General features: G+C 47.2%; 8 protein-coding genes across 8 annotated transcripts; 4 read left to right on the forward strand and 4 right to left on the reverse strand.

Moving 5' to 3' along the window:
• Positions 1–100: 100 nt before the first annotated feature.
• On the forward strand, positions 101–908 carry EYB26_003149 (uncharacterized protein; the record flags this gene model as incomplete). The annotated part of the gene is made up of 2 exons (XM_054262452.1): positions 101–393; positions 461–908. The coding sequence occupies 2 exons, from the start codon at positions 101–103 to the stop codon at positions 906–908; spliced, it is 741 nt and encodes a 246-aa protein (XP_054118427.1).
• Positions 909–1,445: 537 nt separating this feature from the next.
• On the reverse strand, positions 1,446–2,762 carry EYB26_003150 (uncharacterized protein; the record flags this gene model as incomplete). The annotated part of the gene is made up of 1 exon (XM_054262453.1): positions 1,446–2,567. The coding sequence occupies one exon, from the start codon at positions 2,565–2,567 to the stop codon at positions 1,446–1,448; it is 1,122 nt and encodes a 373-aa protein (XP_054118428.1).
• A 2,243-nt stretch (positions 2,763–5,005) lies between these two features.
• EYB26_003151 (uncharacterized protein) lies at positions 5,006–5,960 on the forward strand (the record flags this gene model as incomplete). Its single annotated transcript, XM_054262454.1, has 2 exons — positions 5,006–5,057; positions 5,131–5,960. The coding sequence occupies 2 exons, from the start codon at positions 5,006–5,008 to the stop codon at positions 5,958–5,960; spliced, it is 882 nt and encodes a 293-aa protein (XP_054118429.1).
• Positions 5,961–6,173: 213 nt separating this feature from the next.
• Positions 6,174–6,617, reverse strand: EYB26_003152 (uncharacterized protein; the record flags this gene model as incomplete). Its single annotated transcript, XM_054262455.1, has 2 exons — positions 6,174–6,335; positions 6,396–6,617. 2 exons carry the CDS (start codon positions 6,615–6,617, stop codon positions 6,174–6,176), a joined length of 384 nt encoding a protein of 127 aa, XP_054118430.1.
• Positions 6,618–7,833: 1,216 nt separating this feature from the next.
• On the forward strand, positions 7,834–9,654 carry EYB26_003153 (uncharacterized protein; the record flags this gene model as incomplete). Its single annotated transcript, XM_054262456.1, has 4 exons — positions 7,834–9,061; positions 9,121–9,338; positions 9,402–9,492; positions 9,551–9,654. 4 exons carry the CDS (start codon positions 7,834–7,836, stop codon positions 9,652–9,654), a joined length of 1,641 nt encoding a protein of 546 aa, XP_054118431.1.
• A 448-nt stretch (positions 9,655–10,102) lies between these two features.
• EYB26_003154 (uncharacterized protein) lies at positions 10,103–13,903 on the reverse strand (the record flags this gene model as incomplete). The annotated part of the gene is made up of 5 exons (XM_054262457.1): positions 10,103–10,377; positions 10,438–12,810; positions 12,868–13,276; positions 13,337–13,678; positions 13,760–13,903. 5 exons carry the CDS (start codon positions 13,901–13,903, stop codon positions 10,103–10,105), a joined length of 3,543 nt encoding a protein of 1,180 aa, XP_054118432.1.
• A 511-nt stretch (positions 13,904–14,414) lies between these two features.
• On the reverse strand, positions 14,415–16,231 carry EYB26_003155 (uncharacterized protein; the record flags this gene model as incomplete). Its single annotated transcript, XM_054262458.1, has 6 exons — positions 14,415–15,310; positions 15,371–15,470; positions 15,523–15,611; positions 15,661–15,788; positions 15,860–16,054; positions 16,125–16,231. 6 exons carry the CDS (start codon positions 16,229–16,231, stop codon positions 14,415–14,417), a joined length of 1,515 nt encoding a protein of 504 aa, XP_054118433.1.
• Positions 16,232–17,091: 860 nt separating this feature from the next.
• Positions 17,092–19,018, forward strand: EYB26_003156 (uncharacterized protein; the record flags this gene model as incomplete). The annotated part of the gene is made up of 8 exons (XM_054262459.1): positions 17,092–17,107; positions 17,193–17,228; positions 17,292–17,367; positions 17,427–17,618; positions 17,686–17,730; positions 17,780–17,978; positions 18,039–18,295; positions 18,358–19,018. 8 exons carry the CDS (start codon positions 17,092–17,094, stop codon positions 19,016–19,018), a joined length of 1,482 nt encoding a protein of 493 aa, XP_054118434.1.
• Between the last annotated feature and the right edge of the window lie 26 nt (positions 19,019–19,044).

Here is a 19,044-nt window from a genome sequence, read left to right on the forward strand (position 1 = left end):
CTGCTGAAAAATCCAACAACATTCATCTTTCGTCTATTATTCAATAGCTTCCTTGGCGGCCTCTAGACGGAAACATTGAATTAGCTAACATTGGACCACAATGGCATACATTTCATCACGACCACTGTCGCGGTTAGCTCTGCAATCGCGTATCACTCACAAATCTATCAATAGCGCTCAGGCGGCAGCATCGGCGAACGCCGTTCTTCGCCGCTACACATCTACTAGCTTGAGCGGTATTAGCAGTCGGTCGAAAGTATCCGATACAAGAGCATCTACTTTGAAATCTTTCAATCCACGCGTTATAGCGATTCAAAACAGGGGGTATGCAGAGCTCAAGGCAAGTGGTGGAAAGACGGAGGCGGATCTCATAGTCGAGGAACTGCAGGAACTGTAATCTCCCTAGCCGAAGATACAGAAGATTACTAAATAGACTAACTGTAACTAACTACGTTGAAAGGTATGACAACGCCAAAGACGAATTCGAAATCGCAACAGACAGCACTAATGGCGCCACCATATACGCCGCCTCCGACCGCGAATCCGCCCGTGAACTGCTCGATCAATTGCTGTATGTCTACAACGTCTACACCGACATGACACGTGCCTCTGCCGCCACAGGATCAGGATCTCCACCACAAGAATACGAAGCTGCGCTAGCACCAAACGCAGAACAAACAAATGCAGACCGTTTAGATGCGGGAGCTACTGCTGCAGCAGGCGCAAACCCGATTTTGGATGTGAATGAGGCGTTGAGTGGGAACAGTTATGTGAGGATTGCGCCGACTTTTAATCCAGAGTATATCAGCGTTGAAGTGAAAGAGGAGGTTAAGAAGAGGGTTGGTCAGAAAGTGAGAGAGTTGAAGAGTGCTGTGGAGAGGTTGGAGGAGATGGCGGGCCATGAGTAATTTATCATCCTTCTACTAGTTTCTAGAAAAACTTGATGGGGGTAGGCAAACGGGATTCAGAAGCGCACGCAACATGAATGAACATGTTTGATCAATTGGGTCAGTTGAGGAAAAGTTTCAATTACATATCCTCACTACTGTAGTGTACCCCCATGATCGTAGCACATACATATCATGCAATGTGCGTGCTAATGTCACGCATAGCATTAATGTAAGTTACTCCGAGTCCGTTGGCGTCGTCGCATAGCCCCATGCATGAAGCAATGCGGGTCATTGTAGATCTCCCGCCAGTGGCCAGTGGGACGCATGGTTTATATGTCACCTGGAAGTAGCTAAATGATTACGATTGTCATGGGAGTCATCATTGATTTAAACAAAGAAATGGCAAAGTACATGCTGAGATTATGCAAGGAACTCCAGTCTCAAAAACCTCGCTGAAAGAAACCAAATATCGACCAAAGGATGGGCAAAAGTATGAGGGTATTACAAGATACTAGAAAAGACATGAGTTCATAATCAGGTCAGGAGTTAAGGTTGTCATGACGCTGGGTTTTTGGGGTAGTGATAATCAATCACCAACTTCCCTCCATGACCGGAGAGGTATGCTTCAACCAATTGGTTCAATTGCTCAAGTGGGAAGACGTCTATTTGAGCCTTGATTCCGTGTTTGGCGGAAAAGGCTGTCATTTCTCGTAGCTGTTTTGTCGAACCAGAGACATTGCCAACGTAAGTGATGTCTCTGAAGATGAGATCCAAGGAACTTGTGTGAAATCCATCGGGAGGGAATGATACCACCACGCATTTGCCGTGGTTCTTGAGCATGTCCACGCCGTATTGGAAAGCCCTTTGACTCTCTGGTAAGATAATGACTGCATCTAGACCAAACTGACCAGGAATCGGTCTTTTATCTTCTGTACTGATATGGGCAATTGCTTCTGCAGCAGTCGTCGTACGCGAATCAATAATGGTAGCACCGGGGATATTCTTCAATCCCCGCGCCAAAGCGAGCGGTTTGTCGGAGTTCTCCACTCCATAAACCCTCAAACCCATTGCTGTCGCATATTGTAAACCCAAATGGCCAAGTCCACCGCCACAGCCTATGATACCAATCCGTTGGCCAGGTTTGAGACCCGTCTTTTTTATAGCCGCATAGATTGTAATCCCAGCACACATCAATGGAGCCGCCTCCACCTGACTTAACCCCCGAGGAATGATGGTCAACTGTCGCGAGTCAACCAGTACGTATTCCTGGAACCCGCCTGGTATGCCGATACCATGACTTTTTATCGTTGGACATAGAACAGAGTATCCTCTTGGATCACTATCGGGTGTATTCTCCTCCAGACATTCGGCGCATTCTCCGCAGGCATGATAAGGACGACAAGAGACACCGACACGATCACCAATTGTAAAGTCCGACTGTGCTGGGCGTGGAGGCAAGGCTACTATCGTACCGGTGAACTCGTGGCAGCCGGTGTGGGGGAACACAGGCTGCTCAACGCTCGCCATATGACCACTCGCTAGTACATAATCGGTATGACAGTAGGAAGCGGCATCGACTCGGACGAGCAAATCGTAAGGATGTGTGGGTGTCGGCACGGGCACGTTGTCTCGAAATACGTATGGGGTGTTGTAAGCGTCGAGTTGCTGGGCTTTCATCGTTGAGGGTACATCGTACGTGACATCCGAGGGCACCTCGTAAGTAACGGACATAGATTTATGGTTTCTGAAACTCGGCGACGAGTCAGACGAGGCTGTCGATGGGATATCCTTATTTGCGCCATTTTTGGTTGAGATTTCCTTCCATCCTCGCAAATCCTGGCGGGAGCCGAGGCGCTTCACGAATTTCAGCATAATGGTCGTTGATAAAGGTCGAAAATGATTTAACTAAGGTCGCAGTCCAAACTAAATGGCTCAAAATGTAGTAGCGTTCGATAGATGGCTGCGTGTGTCAATTGATTAGACGCCCCCTGAAAAACAAGGACGGTTCAGTAACGAAGTGAGGAGAGCCCCAGTCTTGTAGTCGCATATTTTGACAACGATGAATTAATAGACAAAAATCAGAAGCGAAAGTATTAACAAAGAATGATATCGATAATAAAAAGAACCAGGATGCAAGGGAGAAAGAGAGACAAAAGAAGGTGAAAGAAGTTGAACGGAATGGGATGCAGGACGAAGGAAGGAGGCTTTTGTAGAATCGGGTAAGACCGAAGTTAAAAGCAAATTAATCGATGAGACTCGGAGGGAGAGGGGCACGTGTCATGAGTGGCTTGAAGAATGCTGTTGGCTTAATGATGCTTGGGCCTCCGAATCGGTTTGATGGAGGGCGTTGACATGAAAATGTTTGAAATTGATCAAACACAATAAAATCACACGAAGAATACAACTCGACATCAACGACTTTTTTTCCCGTTTGTTCTGGCGAACCGATGGTCTGGGTCTTCTGGAACACGGCCGGAATAGTCCAGGTCTCTTTAGGTGAAACTGACAGGGACCCATGCAAGGCATTCGTTCGTTAGTGCTAACGGTTAGTACGGTGTACCATAGTAGTTGGAACGGACTTGTACAACAGGCCGACCCGACAATGCGATCGAATGACAAGGATACCATTTTTATGGATGTGGTGCTATTAATTAATGACCGTGTCTAGAGTGTACACTGCAGCACAAAGACAAAATAATAATAATAATAATAATAATAATAATATAATAATAATAATAGAAAGAATGTTTTGTATAGTTGTATGTAGTATGGTTGCATCTATTGTGTGCGTGCCGCGTATTGCACCGTACGTATTTTTTTTACCTGCGAGTCAGTAAATTTCATGCCGTACGGAGTAAAATAAGAAAACGGTAGCCACTAATGCAAGGGACCCACTTCCAGCGGAACTCCGTCGAATCAGACCGGAGACCTGGTCAGAGCACGTGGTGCGTTTGAGCTTATACCAAAAATTCTTTACGGTTCTGTGTACAGTTCATACGGCGTACTCATACTTTCCGTGTGGTAACTATGCTCTCGCACGGATTCTTCCGTGGATAAATTCTATCAAGCCAACCGTGGATTCGTGGGTCAAACACGCGGAGAAGAACCCTATTTTAGCATAGGCAAGATCGAACTGTTGGTCCCCTAAAGTTAGGACACTTCACAGTTCAAACAACAAACAAAGGACATGCTCACAGCGCCGCTTTTCTATGCAAGGTGATCCTAGATATGTACATACCATGTAACCTGAGTGATCATCAAGAATGAGAATATCCTCTGAAGTCTGGACTGTTGATCTTTTATTAGTTGTCGGATCGGCGACTGACCCTATTGGATGGAGGATACATTGTTAACGCTCCATACGTACTATGTAACTACAAGATTACGCTCGCTGGATGGTAATTCGATATTTTCAACACACAGGTCGCTCACCGCTAATAGTGCTATTTATCAAGGGCCTCCTGCGTACAACAGGGCGAGTATGACACTTGCATAGTTACAGATTTCACGTAATTATTGAGCGTGCACGGGTCGTCGTTGTATCCAATCCGATTATCGATGGTACAAAGGAGAACTATACGCACTTTTGTCTCGGAGAGATGACTACGTACTGTACTATTATCGGGAGAGTACATCCCAACCTTTTTTTTTTCGCTTCCTCTGCATCGGGTCTTACCCAGGTATATGTACCCGTGGACAGCTCACTTTTGGATGTGTAAGTGCTGAGTGCTCCCCGCGTTGGGAAAATGCAGGCCCGAAATACCGAATTTATCCGTCGGTTAAATGTTAAATTGCTAAAGAGTAAACTACGTAGTACATGTACATTCCAACGTTTCCATAAAACGTCACCAGTGTGACTTTTCTGTACCTGACTTAGTCAGGTGGCAGATGGCTAATATACCGACACGATATGGACAATCCAGATATTCATTCAGGCCATCTGCCCCGCCAACTCGGTTAGATTTCCAGGCAATATGTCGCTAGGGTGGTACGGATTTTGTCGTGGGATATGCTCTTAGGTATATAGGTGAGAAGCGCCGCATAGATTGAGTCTGGGTCTCTTTCTTCTTGCTTTCCATATCCATTAGCCTTAATACTCAAAATATCGACATACAATGGCTCGACCTCTGGAAGGAAAGTTTGGCATCGTAACCGGAGGATCGCGGGGTAAGCGAGACAAGAAGAAGATTGATTGATTGTTACACTGTTTGAAACGGATATTGACCATTGATTGGCATAGGGATTGGTGAAGCGATAGCCCGCAATCTAGCTAAAAAAGGGTGCTCGCTCCTCTTGAACTACACATCTGAATCGTCACGAACCAAAACGGAAGAGTTGGCATCATCTTTTACAGAGTCCTTCGGTGTTCACTGCACCACGGTCCGCGCCGACCTTACCGATGCCCAGGCAGCCAGCGAGATAATAATAGACGCCTCCAAGAAGCACTTTGGCGACAAGCCCCTCCGCATCGATATCCTTATCAACAACGCTGGTGTCTCACAAGACCGAAAGCTTGCGGACTCCGCAAAAGGTCCCATTGACGCTGAATATTTTCATTGGCACTACAACATTAATGTACTTGCGCCGCTTCTACTGACACAAGCCTGTATTCCATACTTGCCCAATGATCGATCCGGTCGCATTGTCAATATTTCGAGTGTATCTTCCAGCCTTGGCTTTGAGGGTCAGTCCGTATATGGCGGCACAAAGGCTGCTTTGGAAGCCATGACCAGAACTTGGGCACGGGAATTGGCAGATCGAGCGACTGTGAATGCAGTCAACCCCGGACCTGTGATTGGCGACATGTATTTCTTGACCGGAGAGCAATTTTGGAAGGATATTCAGGGCTGGCAAGACAATACCCCTTTGAGTAAAGTTGCTCCAGATGCAAGCGATTTGGAGGGCTTAGATGCCGAGAAGATTCGGCTGATTCAAGAGAAGATGGGTGGTCGACGACCTGCTTTCACCAGTGAGATTGCGGGTGTGGTTGCTATGTTGTGTACTGAAGATGCCGCGTGGTGTACGGGCAGTGTTGTCAATGCTAACGGCGGCATGAAAATGACAACGTAGTTGGCTGACATTTTAGGACAAATATGAAACATTGCAGATAAACTCTAGTTAAGTTACTCTTTTTGTTATTCGATGACGTAGGCAAAGTAGCGCTTGATGGTAAGTAATATTCACAGCGAAATCCCGGCCCAAACTCCAGAAATGCAGAGATGAGGAAACGAGACGCAGCCAACTTCGGCGAGTTACAAAAGAGAGTGTCGAATATGATCATGTTCAGTTCCATTGCCTCGTTTCCGCGGCGCTATCCGCGTTTCTAGAAGCAACTTCCGCCTGGCTGGCCGCATTGAGAGTCTGTGATTGCGTTCGAGCCTTTTGGGCAGCCAATTGGCTTCCTAGCTTCCCTTTACTGGAAGCGTTCAACGCCTCTGCGCGTTTCTGTAATAACAAAGTCAGTCGACCACAATAGGTTATTGGTTGTGTGAGGGAGGGGTATACCTGGGCAGCCTCGGCAGCTTTACTCCTGGCATCAGCAGTATCCTGTGATGCAGAAGCACCACCAAGCGTCCTACCAGGACCCTTTGAAACAACGTTACCGGGAACTGATGCGCGGGCAGGTTGGTTAGGTGTTCCTGAAGCGGCCGAAGATCCGAGCACACGACCTGGCTGCGAGAAAGCGTCGTCGGGCTTGTTAGCCGACTTTGAGCATACGTTCCCCATTTTCTTCGTAATCTTCCGATGGAAGTGAGCTTGGATAGGTTGTTGCTGAGAACGCGGAGAGTTCTACTGCTGGGTGTTCTGGGTGTGGAGTAACTCTCGGATAGATGTCGTCAGCAGAGCCGTAATCGATGGTTTCTTGGGTGTTAGCGTTGTCTTTGAAGTGGCCAGACTCAATCAGGAAGGATAATCATGAAGCCATTAAGTGCGACCATTCCAAAGAGAATTGAGAGTGACGCTTTTTTTCGAAAAGGCTTGCAAGCACGGAAGAGTCGCACTGGACGAAGGAAAGATAGAAGAAGGGCTTGGCTGGGAGGCCGCGCGGAGGCACGTGGCCGTCACCTTGTAGATACCTAGCAAACTAGCAGCAGTACAGATTTGGAGCTACAAATGCCCGATTATCGCACATGTTCAGAGGGTCAGAGCAAATTACCTCGGAAATATTCTCGAATATGCTCCTCCGTAGTAGCAGAACAAATTCAAAACAAAGAATAAAATCACCGCGCGTCTCGATTCGTGGTGTTTGAGTGTACGCTCTTGCCTCGACGCTGATTGGCGGATATCAGATGCGACCGACAGCTGATTGGTCAGCAGTAAAGAGCGGTCTCTTATCGATCACATCCTCAGTCACAGACAAAACTCCAATCACCCAACATCATTTATTCTTGGAGATCAAGACAGCATCCCCAGCTCAATCGACGCCCAAATGACTTATTTGCCTAGGGTCATACAGACATGCAAAGAGTCCAGGCAGAGTTCGCGGCGTGAGATCGACAGCCAACACCGCTGAGTCCCAATCATACTACGTCGTAATAATATTGAGCAAATTGGCCTCACCACCAAGGTCCTCATCACCGGTCCGTCCGACCAGCACAGCAAATGTTGACCCCTCCACGTTGTTCTGCTCACACTACCGCAGATCACCTTCTTGCATGAGATTTCTTTCGGTCTCGCCAAGAATTACGTTTTATCACCCGTCTCTTGATTTTTTTTCCCCTTTTTTTTAGCCGGCTGCTTGAGTGCTTGTCGCTGAAGAAGTAGTATGCTTTCCTCACTCGATCTACGGAAATGGTTGTTGTGGCTTAACTGACTTTATGATGAACTGCAGGATTCTCTGTCGGATCACTATAACGTCTACTAACCCCGCCAATCAATCATTTTCACCGCGCATCGCTCTGCATAAGCGAGGGATCTTTACCGTGCCTCTTCCATGATCGAGATGTCCTCCCGGGAGACAGGTGACTTTTGTCTGGATTGCCATTGGGACACGTTTGATGATATTACTGGAAAGTTTCCGATGCTGCCATCAGAGAAACGGCAATGCGGGGATATCCATCATATCGGAGATGCAGCATGTGCAGCTGAAGAAAGTTGTTGTGAAAATGATGCTTGCTCCCTCAATTGCTCGTCAGTCTGTGATGGGTTTGTGAGCTGTGACCTAGTTTCAACAGTATGCTCTGCTGCCAACTGCGAGGAAGAACATTGTGAAAGTACTGGTCCAGCGTGTTTCGACAAGCACTGCTTTGAGGACGGTCAAAATGTGGACGTTTCAACGGCAAATCTGCTCCAGCAGACCGATTTTCAATGGGACCCCGCAGTATTTTTGCCTGCTATAACCGACCATCACTTTGATATGCCAGTTGCCGAGTCACATACGTTAAATCAAGCGACTTCCAGGCATCAGCATTGCTATACCAACAACTCTTTCTCCGACTTTCAATGCCACAGTACAGGCCATGGGTCTCTTGCCGCATGCCAGCAATATTCCAAAGATTGCAACAATGCATGGTGTGCTCCCTTTAATAATAACCAGATAGACATGTCTCATATTGACGTGGATATCCTGCTCAACAACACATCATTCGACACACCAGATTCAAACGACGCTCTTTTCGACCAGCAAAGTGATGCCACTAAAATGCCTTGTTTCCTAGGTGATGGACAGCCGTCCTGCTCAGATGCAGGTTTTCAACATCTAGGATGCTATCTTCGAAATTCCGGAGACACAAGATTACTAGAGTTCTCAAAACAACAGTCACAAGCTCGTGTTCACCGTCATCACCATGGCCAAGCACATCATAGAGTGGCACAATATTCTCGCCCTCGTAATCAACGGAGGAGTATAAGTTCTCAAACTATTTCCAGCCTCATCGACAGTCCTCCTCCTTTAGATAGAGCTTTGTCGTCCGCTTTGACGAGCCCCACTCCGGCATTGCCTGAGGAAGGAGAATCTCATGTCTGCCGCTGGAATCATGGGATATCCATGTGCAATGCTACCTTTACCTCCTGTGGAGATCTTCAAGAACATCTCGTCACGCAACATATACATCCTATAGACGGAGTTCAAGGGCATGGTTACTACTGCTGCTGGTATGGGTGTCACCGGCCACATGAACCATTTTCTCAAAAGTCCAAGCTTCAAGGACATTTCTTGACTCACAGCAACTGTATGATCCTCCGGACTCAAAGTTGTGCTTTTTTGCGCGATGGCTAACCTTAAATATAGACAAGAACTTCGCCTGCTCGGTATGTGGCAAAGCATTCGCGAGACAAGCAACACTCGAACGTCATGAGCGTAGTCATCGTGGCGAGAAACCCTTCAAATGCAAACAATGCGGCAAAGCCTTCACGGATAGCAGCGAGCTCAAGACTCATTCCCGAACACACACTGGGGAAAAGCCATTTAAGTGCACATTTCCGGGGTGTGACTTTCAGACCGGTGACGTATGTCTACCTCCGGCATAATGTTATTTACCATGTTTTGCAGGGACTCACTTATTTTTACAGTCATCCAATATGTCTAGCCACAAGTTGACGCATAGTGGACGCCGACATAAATGCACTTATCCTGGTTGCGCGAAGGCTTTTACTCGCCCTGGTATGAGCCTATCTCTGGAAATTCATGTTCTTTTTACTAACGGGTTGTCTCATTTTAGATCAACTTAAACGCCATCTCAAAACCACTCACAAAGTCGACAATAACACCCAGTCCATGATTTCAACGATCGCATTGCCTACAACGATAGGCACAGTCAGTTAAAGGAGGGCAAACTCGAACTTTTTTTTTTCAGTTAATTTGGTTTCAAGGCGATACAAGATTAATTCCTGTTTGATAAAATATATAGATAGAATATACCCGCCCCTTTTAATGTCTAAGGGAGGCATGGGGATCGACCGCCCAACAAAAAGTCTCCATACCCTCCTTCCAGGCCAAAGTACTTTAATAGCCTCCTTTTCACCAGTTGGCATTCGTTATAGACAGGTGTTACTGGTACATAGTTAGAAAGGCTCAAACTGTAGATAAGGCAACACACGCAATTACGGATCAGGTATTTATTAGAAATAGCTAGCTACGACGGGTCCAGCATTCTTGTAACGGATAAGACGTTGGTCGTCCAACCGCTATTGTATTATATTATATGTCTAGGAGAATAATAAATGCCATGGAAGAGAAAAGATGCGTAAAATCAATCCTACTCTCATCGTCTTCACACAACATTGTATCGTCCACTAGTTGGTGCCCTAGCCTCACTATCCGCCGCCGCAATTGTAGCCTCTTTCAGCAACCGCATTAATTCTCGCATAGCATTCGTAACGACCAGTTCTGTATCACCTTCCACAAGGATATACAACTTCGGGATATCGCCTGGTCCAGGCTCCTTGCCTGATGGATAATAGTTGCCTTTGGTTGTGATTGAGGTACCTGTCGCCTCGAGGATTTTGGCGACATTGGTACGGTTGGTGACTGCCCAACGTGCTTTTTCTGTAGAGAAGAAAATGTTAGTATGAGTTGAAGACGTAGAGGAATAAGAAAATAACTTACGAGGAAAGTCGTTAATTTCCAAAGTTGCATGGAATGCTCCCGCATCAGGACCTTTGTTATCAATCGGAACACCGCTTCTCATCACTCCAGCACGGTTCAGTCGTGCGTGGATATCCGCGACAGCCGAACCAACCTTGTCAAGGGGATCATTAGATTTCCCAGCAGCTGGCTTCTCGGTCTTATGGACCGTAATCTTGCCATCCAAATCAATGCCCTTTGGTATACCTGGTGTAGGTGCAGAGGCAGACTGAATAGCGGAGGCAGCCTTGGCAAATATTTCTTCGCCCTTCTTCTCTTTCGCGTCTTCCCGTTCTTCCTCATCGCCATCTTCGCCGGTACGATATGTCTTGCGTTCACGGTTTCTGGCAGCGTCTCTTTCCTGGTCCAGGCGTTCCAATCCCTTGCCTCCAAAGCCAGATGCTGAAGCTTTCTCTTTGCCGGCTTTGACCTTTTCAAGGAAGGAGTCGACTAATTTCTGGACGGGTTCTGGGACTGCCTGGCCACTTTGTTTGAGTGCCTTTGCAATGTCGACGGAATATCTTTCTTGATCCTCAGTCAAGAATGTAACTGCAGTTCCGGTGTTTCCAGCACGACCTGTACGTCCGGCTCGGTGAACGTAATCTTCCAAGTGATTTGGTGCGTCATAATTGACAACCAACTTCAACTGCTTAACATCCAAGCCACGAGCAGCAACAGATGTCGCAATCAAAACTGGGAATATTCCCGCCTTAAAATCCTCAATGGTAGAATCTCGGTCAATTTGGTCCTTGCCACCGTGAATAGACATGCAAGGATAGCCCTTGCGCATCAACTCACGAAGTAGACTGTCAGCAGCTTCTTGGCGGTCAACGAAGATTAGAGTTCGAGCATCTTCATTTGCTTCGTCGGAATAAAGGTTGCCAAGGAGTTCTAGAAGGCGCAAGAATTTGGTATTCTCATTTCGAACTTCAACAATTTGTGTGATCTCGGGCGCAACCACACTCCTGCCGCCTACAATAATCTCCACAGGCTTGATCAAGGTTTTCCGTGCGAGTGCTTCCATGTTACGTGGGAAAGTAGCGGAGAACAACACTGTTTGCTTGTTAGGCCTAATATTCGTCATGATCTTCATCACCTGTGGCTCGAAACCCATGTCGAACATTCGATCGGCTTCATCAAGCACGACGTAGGTAACTCGTCGCAGATTTGTAACTCGGCCAGCATTAGCAGCTAGAAGATCAATCATTCGGCCAGGTGTGCAAACAACTATTTCAGCACCTCGTTTCAATTCCGCGATCTGGTCTTTGATGGGAGCGCCACCGTAAGCACATACAGCGCGAAGATTCAACGCCTTCAAGAAAGGTTTACAGTCTTTGTGGATTTGCGTTGCCAATTCTCTCGTCGGCGTCATGATAAGACTAATCGGGCCCTCCATATTCTCTAAAGGACGTTGATCTTTGATATGACGGAACATGGGCAGAAGGAAAGAGACTGTTTTTCCAGAACCTGTTTTAGCGACACCGATGACATCTCTTCCTGACATGATAGCAGGAAGAGCCTGGCTCTGAATTGAGGTTGGGTGCTCATAACCAAGCTTACTGATGACGTCCAGTGTTTGCACACCGAGACCACATTGAGACCATTTCAGGATCGGCTTTGGGGGATCAACTCCACGGACTTTGATACCGTCAAGTTCAAGTCGGAGACTGGCTACCTCTTCTTCTGTCATCTGAGCCAAATCAAGAGGTTCAGTATAGAAGCTTTTCCGGAAAGGTTCATATTCTGCCTTTGCGTGGTCAACGGTAGGAATGTCCTTTTTCTTTTTAGCTTTGTTGGCAGCTATGGCAAGAAAGTCATCAGTATCACCATGAGCAACAGCTGACATGTCGATATCATCTTCGTCGCCGAACATAGCTTGCGGTTGCTGCTGCTTGCTTTTAGCTGACTTGATAATACTAGGCTTCTTGAATGAAGGTTTTTCCGTCAAACCAGACATAAAGGCATCCAAAGGATCAATTTCCTCTTCCTCGGCATTTGCGGCGGCTTCGTTGGCCGCAGCTGCATCGCTCATTGCTATATCGCCGTTAGGCTCCACCTGTTGGGCTTGTAGGCGCTCCTCCCGCTTCTCTGCGGCTGCTCGTGCTGCGGCTACATTTTCTTCTTCTGTCCCATTTTCCATGTCAACATCGGAATCATCGTCTTCGGCCACGATATCCTTGGTGGCGTCTTCTGTATCCTCGGGTGGGGGACTAGGTAATTTCTCGAGCTTTTTACGCTTGGATTCCTCTTCGCCAAAGTCTAGGGTTCGTTTCGCGGAAGACTTCTCGGTTTCGGCGGCAAGTTTGTTTCCAAACCCGAATTTACCAACATTCCCGCTCGCTTTCAAGGGAGCAGCTGAACATGTACCATTAGTTTTCGTGTTTCCAGATAACCTCTCACTAAGACACTCACCAGAAGCCTTGCCTGGCGCGACTGGAAGTTTGTTAGCCTTGATTATGCCGTCAGCTCTATCAGAATCAGGAACAATAACGTCCTTGCCCAAAAGAGATGACTGTGATGTAACACCAGTAGCTTTCTTTGCAATCGCCTTGGGATCGAATTTCCCACCATATTCGGAGGATGCGGTTACCGAGGTTGGTGTACTAGGAGAAGTAGGAGCAGGGGACAATGGGGAGAGTCCCGATTTCTTGTCGATTTCGGTCAAAATACTGCGGGGCCCACCTGCAGCAGCGAGCTCGCGTTGCTTACGTTCGCGTTCAGCGGCTTGTTTTTGTTTCCACGCCTCCAATTTTGCGAGTCGCTCGGCTTTCTTCTCTTCGTCCGTCTGAGCGGCTGGGGCTGGAGTCGTGGCTTTGGAGGCCTGTATAGGATTGTTAGGCCGCTTGTTGATATCACAATAACGATTGTCTCTTGTACTAACCTCTCGTGATACAGCAGCAGAGTCTCGGTTCAGCGACCTGTCTCTGCTGTCTTTTCTGGCCTTTCTCCTCGAGTCAGTAGAATCGTCTCTGTGCCTTCGGACTCGGTCGCGGGAGTCATCTCGCCTACTCCGATTGTCCCTATCATGACTTCTTTCTCGCTCCCTACTCCTCCGCCGATAGTCCCGATCGGAGCGTCGGTCTAGCGAGCGCCGGCGTTCGCGCGACCGGTCCCGTTTCGATGGTCTGTAATTGTGCTCGTCGCGATAACCATTGCGATCCCGTCTGTCTACCGATCGATCCCTGTCCCGTCGCCGATAGCCATCCCGATCTCGATATCGCCTCTGATGTTGCAGAGGGCGAGTTAGTTGATTGTTTGAATATGACATTTGAGAGGTACTGCGCCGGCACTGCTGGAAACTTACATCAGGACTGCGTGATCGACGGTGCGGCCTTCCCTCGTCGCGTCCATCTCTGTCGAATCGATCCTCATCTCTGCGACTTCGTTTGGATGAAGAGTATGTGCTGCCTACAGGTGATGGTGAGCGCGTATCCCCGCGGCGAGCCATTGTTGCAGGCCAACTAATGAGTAAGATGTGAGTATTACGTGAAAGTTCCAACCGTAAATACTTGGTGCTGTGTTGCCGCTATGTTTTAATCAAAATCCATCTAGTTTTGCCTTTTGTTCTTTCGCTTTTCCTTTCCAGATCCTGTGCAGCCTTGATGTGTATGTGAATATGATCTCATCCAGGAGATAAATTGAATGTCAAAGAAGTTTAAGCACCCTGCAGGGTGGCGGCAACCTGCCGGAGTCAAGATGATAAGGTCACGTGACTGTACTTAGTTTTTTTTAGCTAGACCAAGAAAGGTAAATGAATCAACTTTCCATTTTGGGACGGGTTGAGGAGACATCATCCTTGCTCAGCTTTCTGTCTTGATCTGTGGGATCAAGTATAGTGAAAAAAATGATTGATTCATAGTCTAGATTAATACCCATCCAATTTATATCAAATATCTATGTGAAAATTCAGGAAATCAAATGCAAATACTTGACCCAGAGCCGTCTTTGCCCTAGGGCGATCAAGCTTTCCAGCGCATCAAAGTTAATGAGTGCTTGGGGAACACATAATTCTCTTGGCCATCCCACGTGGTCTCTTTAATGCCAACCTCCTCTTCTCCTTTCATATTCGTAACGGTGACATCGGCCCCGGTAACCGTAAAGACGTTGACAGGACCCTGGGCTCCCTCGACTTTCACTTCAAAGTCTTTGTGCTCATGTACATTGATAGTGACCACATTGACGAAACCATCATCGCTCAACACAGCGCTGACATCCAGCCATGGTGTGTCTTTGACACTTCGTAGCCATGCAGGCGACGTGTCTCCATTGTACGAACCACAAGCGACATGGGCCGCAATCGTCCAGCCACGCATGTATTTCGAGAAAAGGAGCAATGGCCACCAAGTTGTCTGTTTAGTGATACCTGTTGGAGACGTCATGAGAGGCGAAATGACATTGACACTCTGAGCGATGCATGCCATGCCGAGATCCCGGCTCTTGCGGATAAACACATTAAGGAAGACACCGACAGCCAATGCATCGGACAAGGTATATGTCTCCTCAGCACCAAATCTACCTTCAGCTCGAAGGGGATCCCACACATTCCACTCATCAAAACAGAGAGTGGGGCGTGGCTCGTCAGGACCAACTCCATTTTCTATCCGGGCGAGATCGATCAAGGAAGATGCTATTTCGATCGCGCGCTCGGCTGCTAGAGGTGCCGTTGCATTTTGCAAGTGGTCCCTGGAGGCTGTGTACATGTGTATGCTGTGCATGTCGATCAGCGGCGTAGGATTGCTGGTCAATGTCTTTTGAGTAGGCTTGAGGCATTGCTTCAACGTATAATAATCCCATGATGTTGCACCGGTCTCACCGCAAAGGATCAAGATCAGGTTCGGGTCCAGTAGTTTGAGAGCTATTATTCATTCAACACCGATTAGCACCATCATAAATTCCACAGTAGTTTATTGCTTACCCTTAGCCCATTGGAAAGCTTTGTGGGCATAAGCTTCCTTGGTTGTTTGTTCCACTTGCCATGGCCCATAGACTTCGTTTCCTAATGCCCAATATCTGACCTATTTTCCTATTAGATTGCTGTGCCAAAACAGCACTGGAAACCGTGCATACATTGTAGGGCTCTTCCCGACCATTCTTCCTTCGCAAATTGGCGTAGTAGGTGTTGCCGGTGCCGTTGCAATATTCAACCCAAGCCATAGCTGACTGGGTTAGCAATCATGTTATCGACGATATCGAAAGGGCTTCTACCTTCATCAAGGGTACCTGTTCCAAAATTCAAGCAAAAGTATGGCTCTGTTCCTATCACTTCGCACCACTTCAGAAACTCATCGGTACCAAAATGATTCGTCTCCGTTCCTAACCAGGCCAGTTCCGGTCTAAAATCATAAAATGAGGTCATTAATCATCCACGATCTCCTTTTACGATGAACATAATGGCATGCATTACCTTGCCGGTCGTTGTTCTTTCGGACCAACGCCATCCAGCCAATGATATGTAGCGACAAAATTACCACCGGGATAACGGACGGTTGGGATATTCAATTCCTTCAATGCCTCCAGCACATCCTTTCGAAATCCATTCTCGTCCGACAGAGGGTTTCCAGGATCGTAGATGCCTCCATAAATGCACCGGCCCATATGCCTGAGGAGAGACTTGTTAGGTCCAAATGCCTAATTGAAGTATCGATGGTGTAATTAACGATGGAACTCACTCTGTAAATCCAGAGTAGATGTTGGGGTTGATCTTGGACAGTTGTGCCGCAGCATTCACGGATATGGTGGGAATGGAGTCATCGTCAATTTTTGTGAACGTCGTCATTTTTGCTGAGATTTTATTGAAGGTTTCAGTCTGGGTAGATGATGGGTCAGAATAATTAAAGGAAACAGTCGGTAGAAGGCAGATATCAATGTTTAGTGTCAAAGATCAAGATCTAAAACAACAATTATCGGGAGACTGAAAGACTGATTGCAAAAAAAATTTCTTTCCCGTATCACTGTTAAAGCTACGAAGCTATCAAACAATTACCCGACAAGGTTTCGCATGTGAGCATCTCAAAAAGTCTTATATCGTGAGCTACTGGTGGGGTGAGAACTCTGAACGAGTTAAGTTGCACAGCAACAACCAACCAGAAATTCCAGTCTTGTATGCAACCATGAAGCTCGCTGCTATTAACCTCATCAAAAGATCAATCTAAGCTGTCTGGACCCATCCCGGCAATTACAAGGGTCATTTTTTCCGTGAATCAAACATGGCTGTTGGAACCAGCAAAGCATTCCCCGCATCCTCGGCATGCAAGAGGTTGAAGCAAGACCAGCCCGTCTCGTTAATTCGGCATAATTCCGGCGGGCCTTCATATCATATTTAAACGAACAATCTCTAAGAATTTACCAGGATTGCAAGTAAATGAGCACAAGTATAGGGTTGGCATGCCAAGTTCACTAGACGGCTAAATTGCTAATTTCATGTCCAACTGACCCACGCAACATGTTATACACTACCCCAGTCATAGAAGGCTTGGAGGTCTGTAGATCACCCAATGCTGAAGGTCAACCGATGGAGTTCAAATAACGCCCCATGGGGTCTTTCTGGAATTTTTTGGAGGCCAGAAAAAGTCAACTGTACGCTTTCACACGTGGCTAGACTAAATTTTGAGCCACACTTGCCCGTTAAACGCCAAAATGCCTCTACCGCCACGTTGGTATCAGGTTCCCGCATTCTGTTCTCTGGCTGTGAAATCAATCCACGGCGCGAATATTGACATGATGATAGTTCTTGATAGGCGCCTTTGCCTCACTCGGATATTTCCTTTTCGGATGTATGTCAATCCTGGCACCCCCGAGTATGTCAATAAGAGGCATGCATTAATCTATCCTCCCAGATGATCTCGGTGTGATTGCCGAAGTGATTGCGTGCCCGTCGTTCGCAAGCAAATTTGCAGCCAATGCAACCCAGTCGTGAGTAACAGACTCAAATCAATTGATGAGAGAATGCTTGCTGATCCAAGGAAGTAAAGTGGTTTGGTAGTGTCCATGCTCACTACTGGTGCCTTCTTCGGAGCTGCTTTGGCCGGACCAACTGGTGATTATCTAGGCCGAAGATGGACCATTGCCATAGGTTCCTTGATTTTCTGCCTGGGTGGAGGATTGCAGACTGGCGCTCAGAATATTTCCTATCTGTATACTGGTCGATTCTTCGCCGGTTTCGCGTAAGTCCTAGGAAACACATCGAGAAGATTGAAGGTGCACCGTGCCTAATATCGTTTTTACCAACAGAGCCGGCATCTTGACTATGATTGTCCCACCATACCAAGCCGAACTGTACGTGTGCCTTTTCCTGTTCGATCTCCACATGTCTGACCAAGTCTAGGTGCCATCCCGATATTCGAGGAAGAGTGACTTCCCTGCAACAATTCATGCTTGGTGTCGGTGCTCTCTGTGCCTCTTGGATCAGTTACGGAACTTATATTGGGTTCTCGCCATCTGATAGTGCCCAATGGCGAGTTTCATTGGGCATCCAAATCATTCCTGCAGTCATACTAGGAAGTCTTATCATGATATTCCCCGAGGTATGTGGAGATCATCCATGGCTTTTTACTCAACTGATGTTCGCTAACGGAAATATCTAGTCACCGCGTTGGCTAATAGACAATGGCCGCGAAGCAGAGGGCCTAAAAGTACTTGCTCGGCTGCATAGCCATGGTGATGAAAACGATTCATGGGTCCGGGCCGAATTTAGCTTGATTCAGGAAAGCATCACTTTCGAGCATGAGAATGAGGCCAAGTCGTATGTTGAATTGTTCACATCACGGTCTGCTTTCCGCCGCTTGTTCTTGTGCTGTGCCTTGCAAGCTTCCATTCAGATGACCGGCGTATCGGCTATCCAGTAAGCAACCCTTTTGAATTTTAAGCGTGATGACTATGGGTCATAGGCTGACTTATGGTTAGGTACTACTCTGTTGAGATTTTCAACCAAATCGGCATCAGTGGTGACCAGACCCTTCGGTATCAAGCTATTAATTCCGTGATCGCTCTATTGGGAGAATTTAGTTGCATGATGCTCATCGATCGATTCGGACGTCGTTGGCCGCTGATTATGGGCAATCAAGCAAATATGGTGACTTTCATTATTGCCTGTATCTTGTTGGCTTTATACCCACCGGAAGCCAATAACTCGGGCGCTCACTGGGGTTTCATAATCATGACCTGGTTGTATAACTTTTCCTTCTCAGCCACCTGCGGACCTTTATCTTGGATTATTCCTGCCGAAGTGTTTGATACACGAACGCGCGCGAAAGGTGTCTCTATTGCCACCATGACATCATTCGCATTCAACACAATGATTGGCCAAGTCACACCCATTGCGATGCAAAATGTGCGATACCGATACTGGGTTGTGTTCATCATCTGCAACTTCACGAACGCCCTTTTCTTCTGGCTCCTCATGCCGGAAACGTCAAAGCTTCCTCTCGAGGAAATGAACAGCCTTTTCACAAATGCGCCATGGATTGTGGTTGGGTTGAAAAAGGAAGATTATGTGTCACATCTTGAACGCCGCTTGGAAGAGGTGGAAGGAAAGATTGAATCGAACGCAGCACACTATGAGTGAGGGAGAGTCGAGGAACTTCCAGATGG

The sequence above is a fragment of the Talaromyces marneffei genome, chromosome 2, assembly GCF_009556855.1.
Source record: "Talaromyces marneffei chromosome 2, complete sequence".
Taxonomy (NCBI): Eukaryota; Fungi; Ascomycota; class Eurotiomycetes; order Eurotiales; family Trichocomaceae; genus Talaromyces; species Talaromyces marneffei.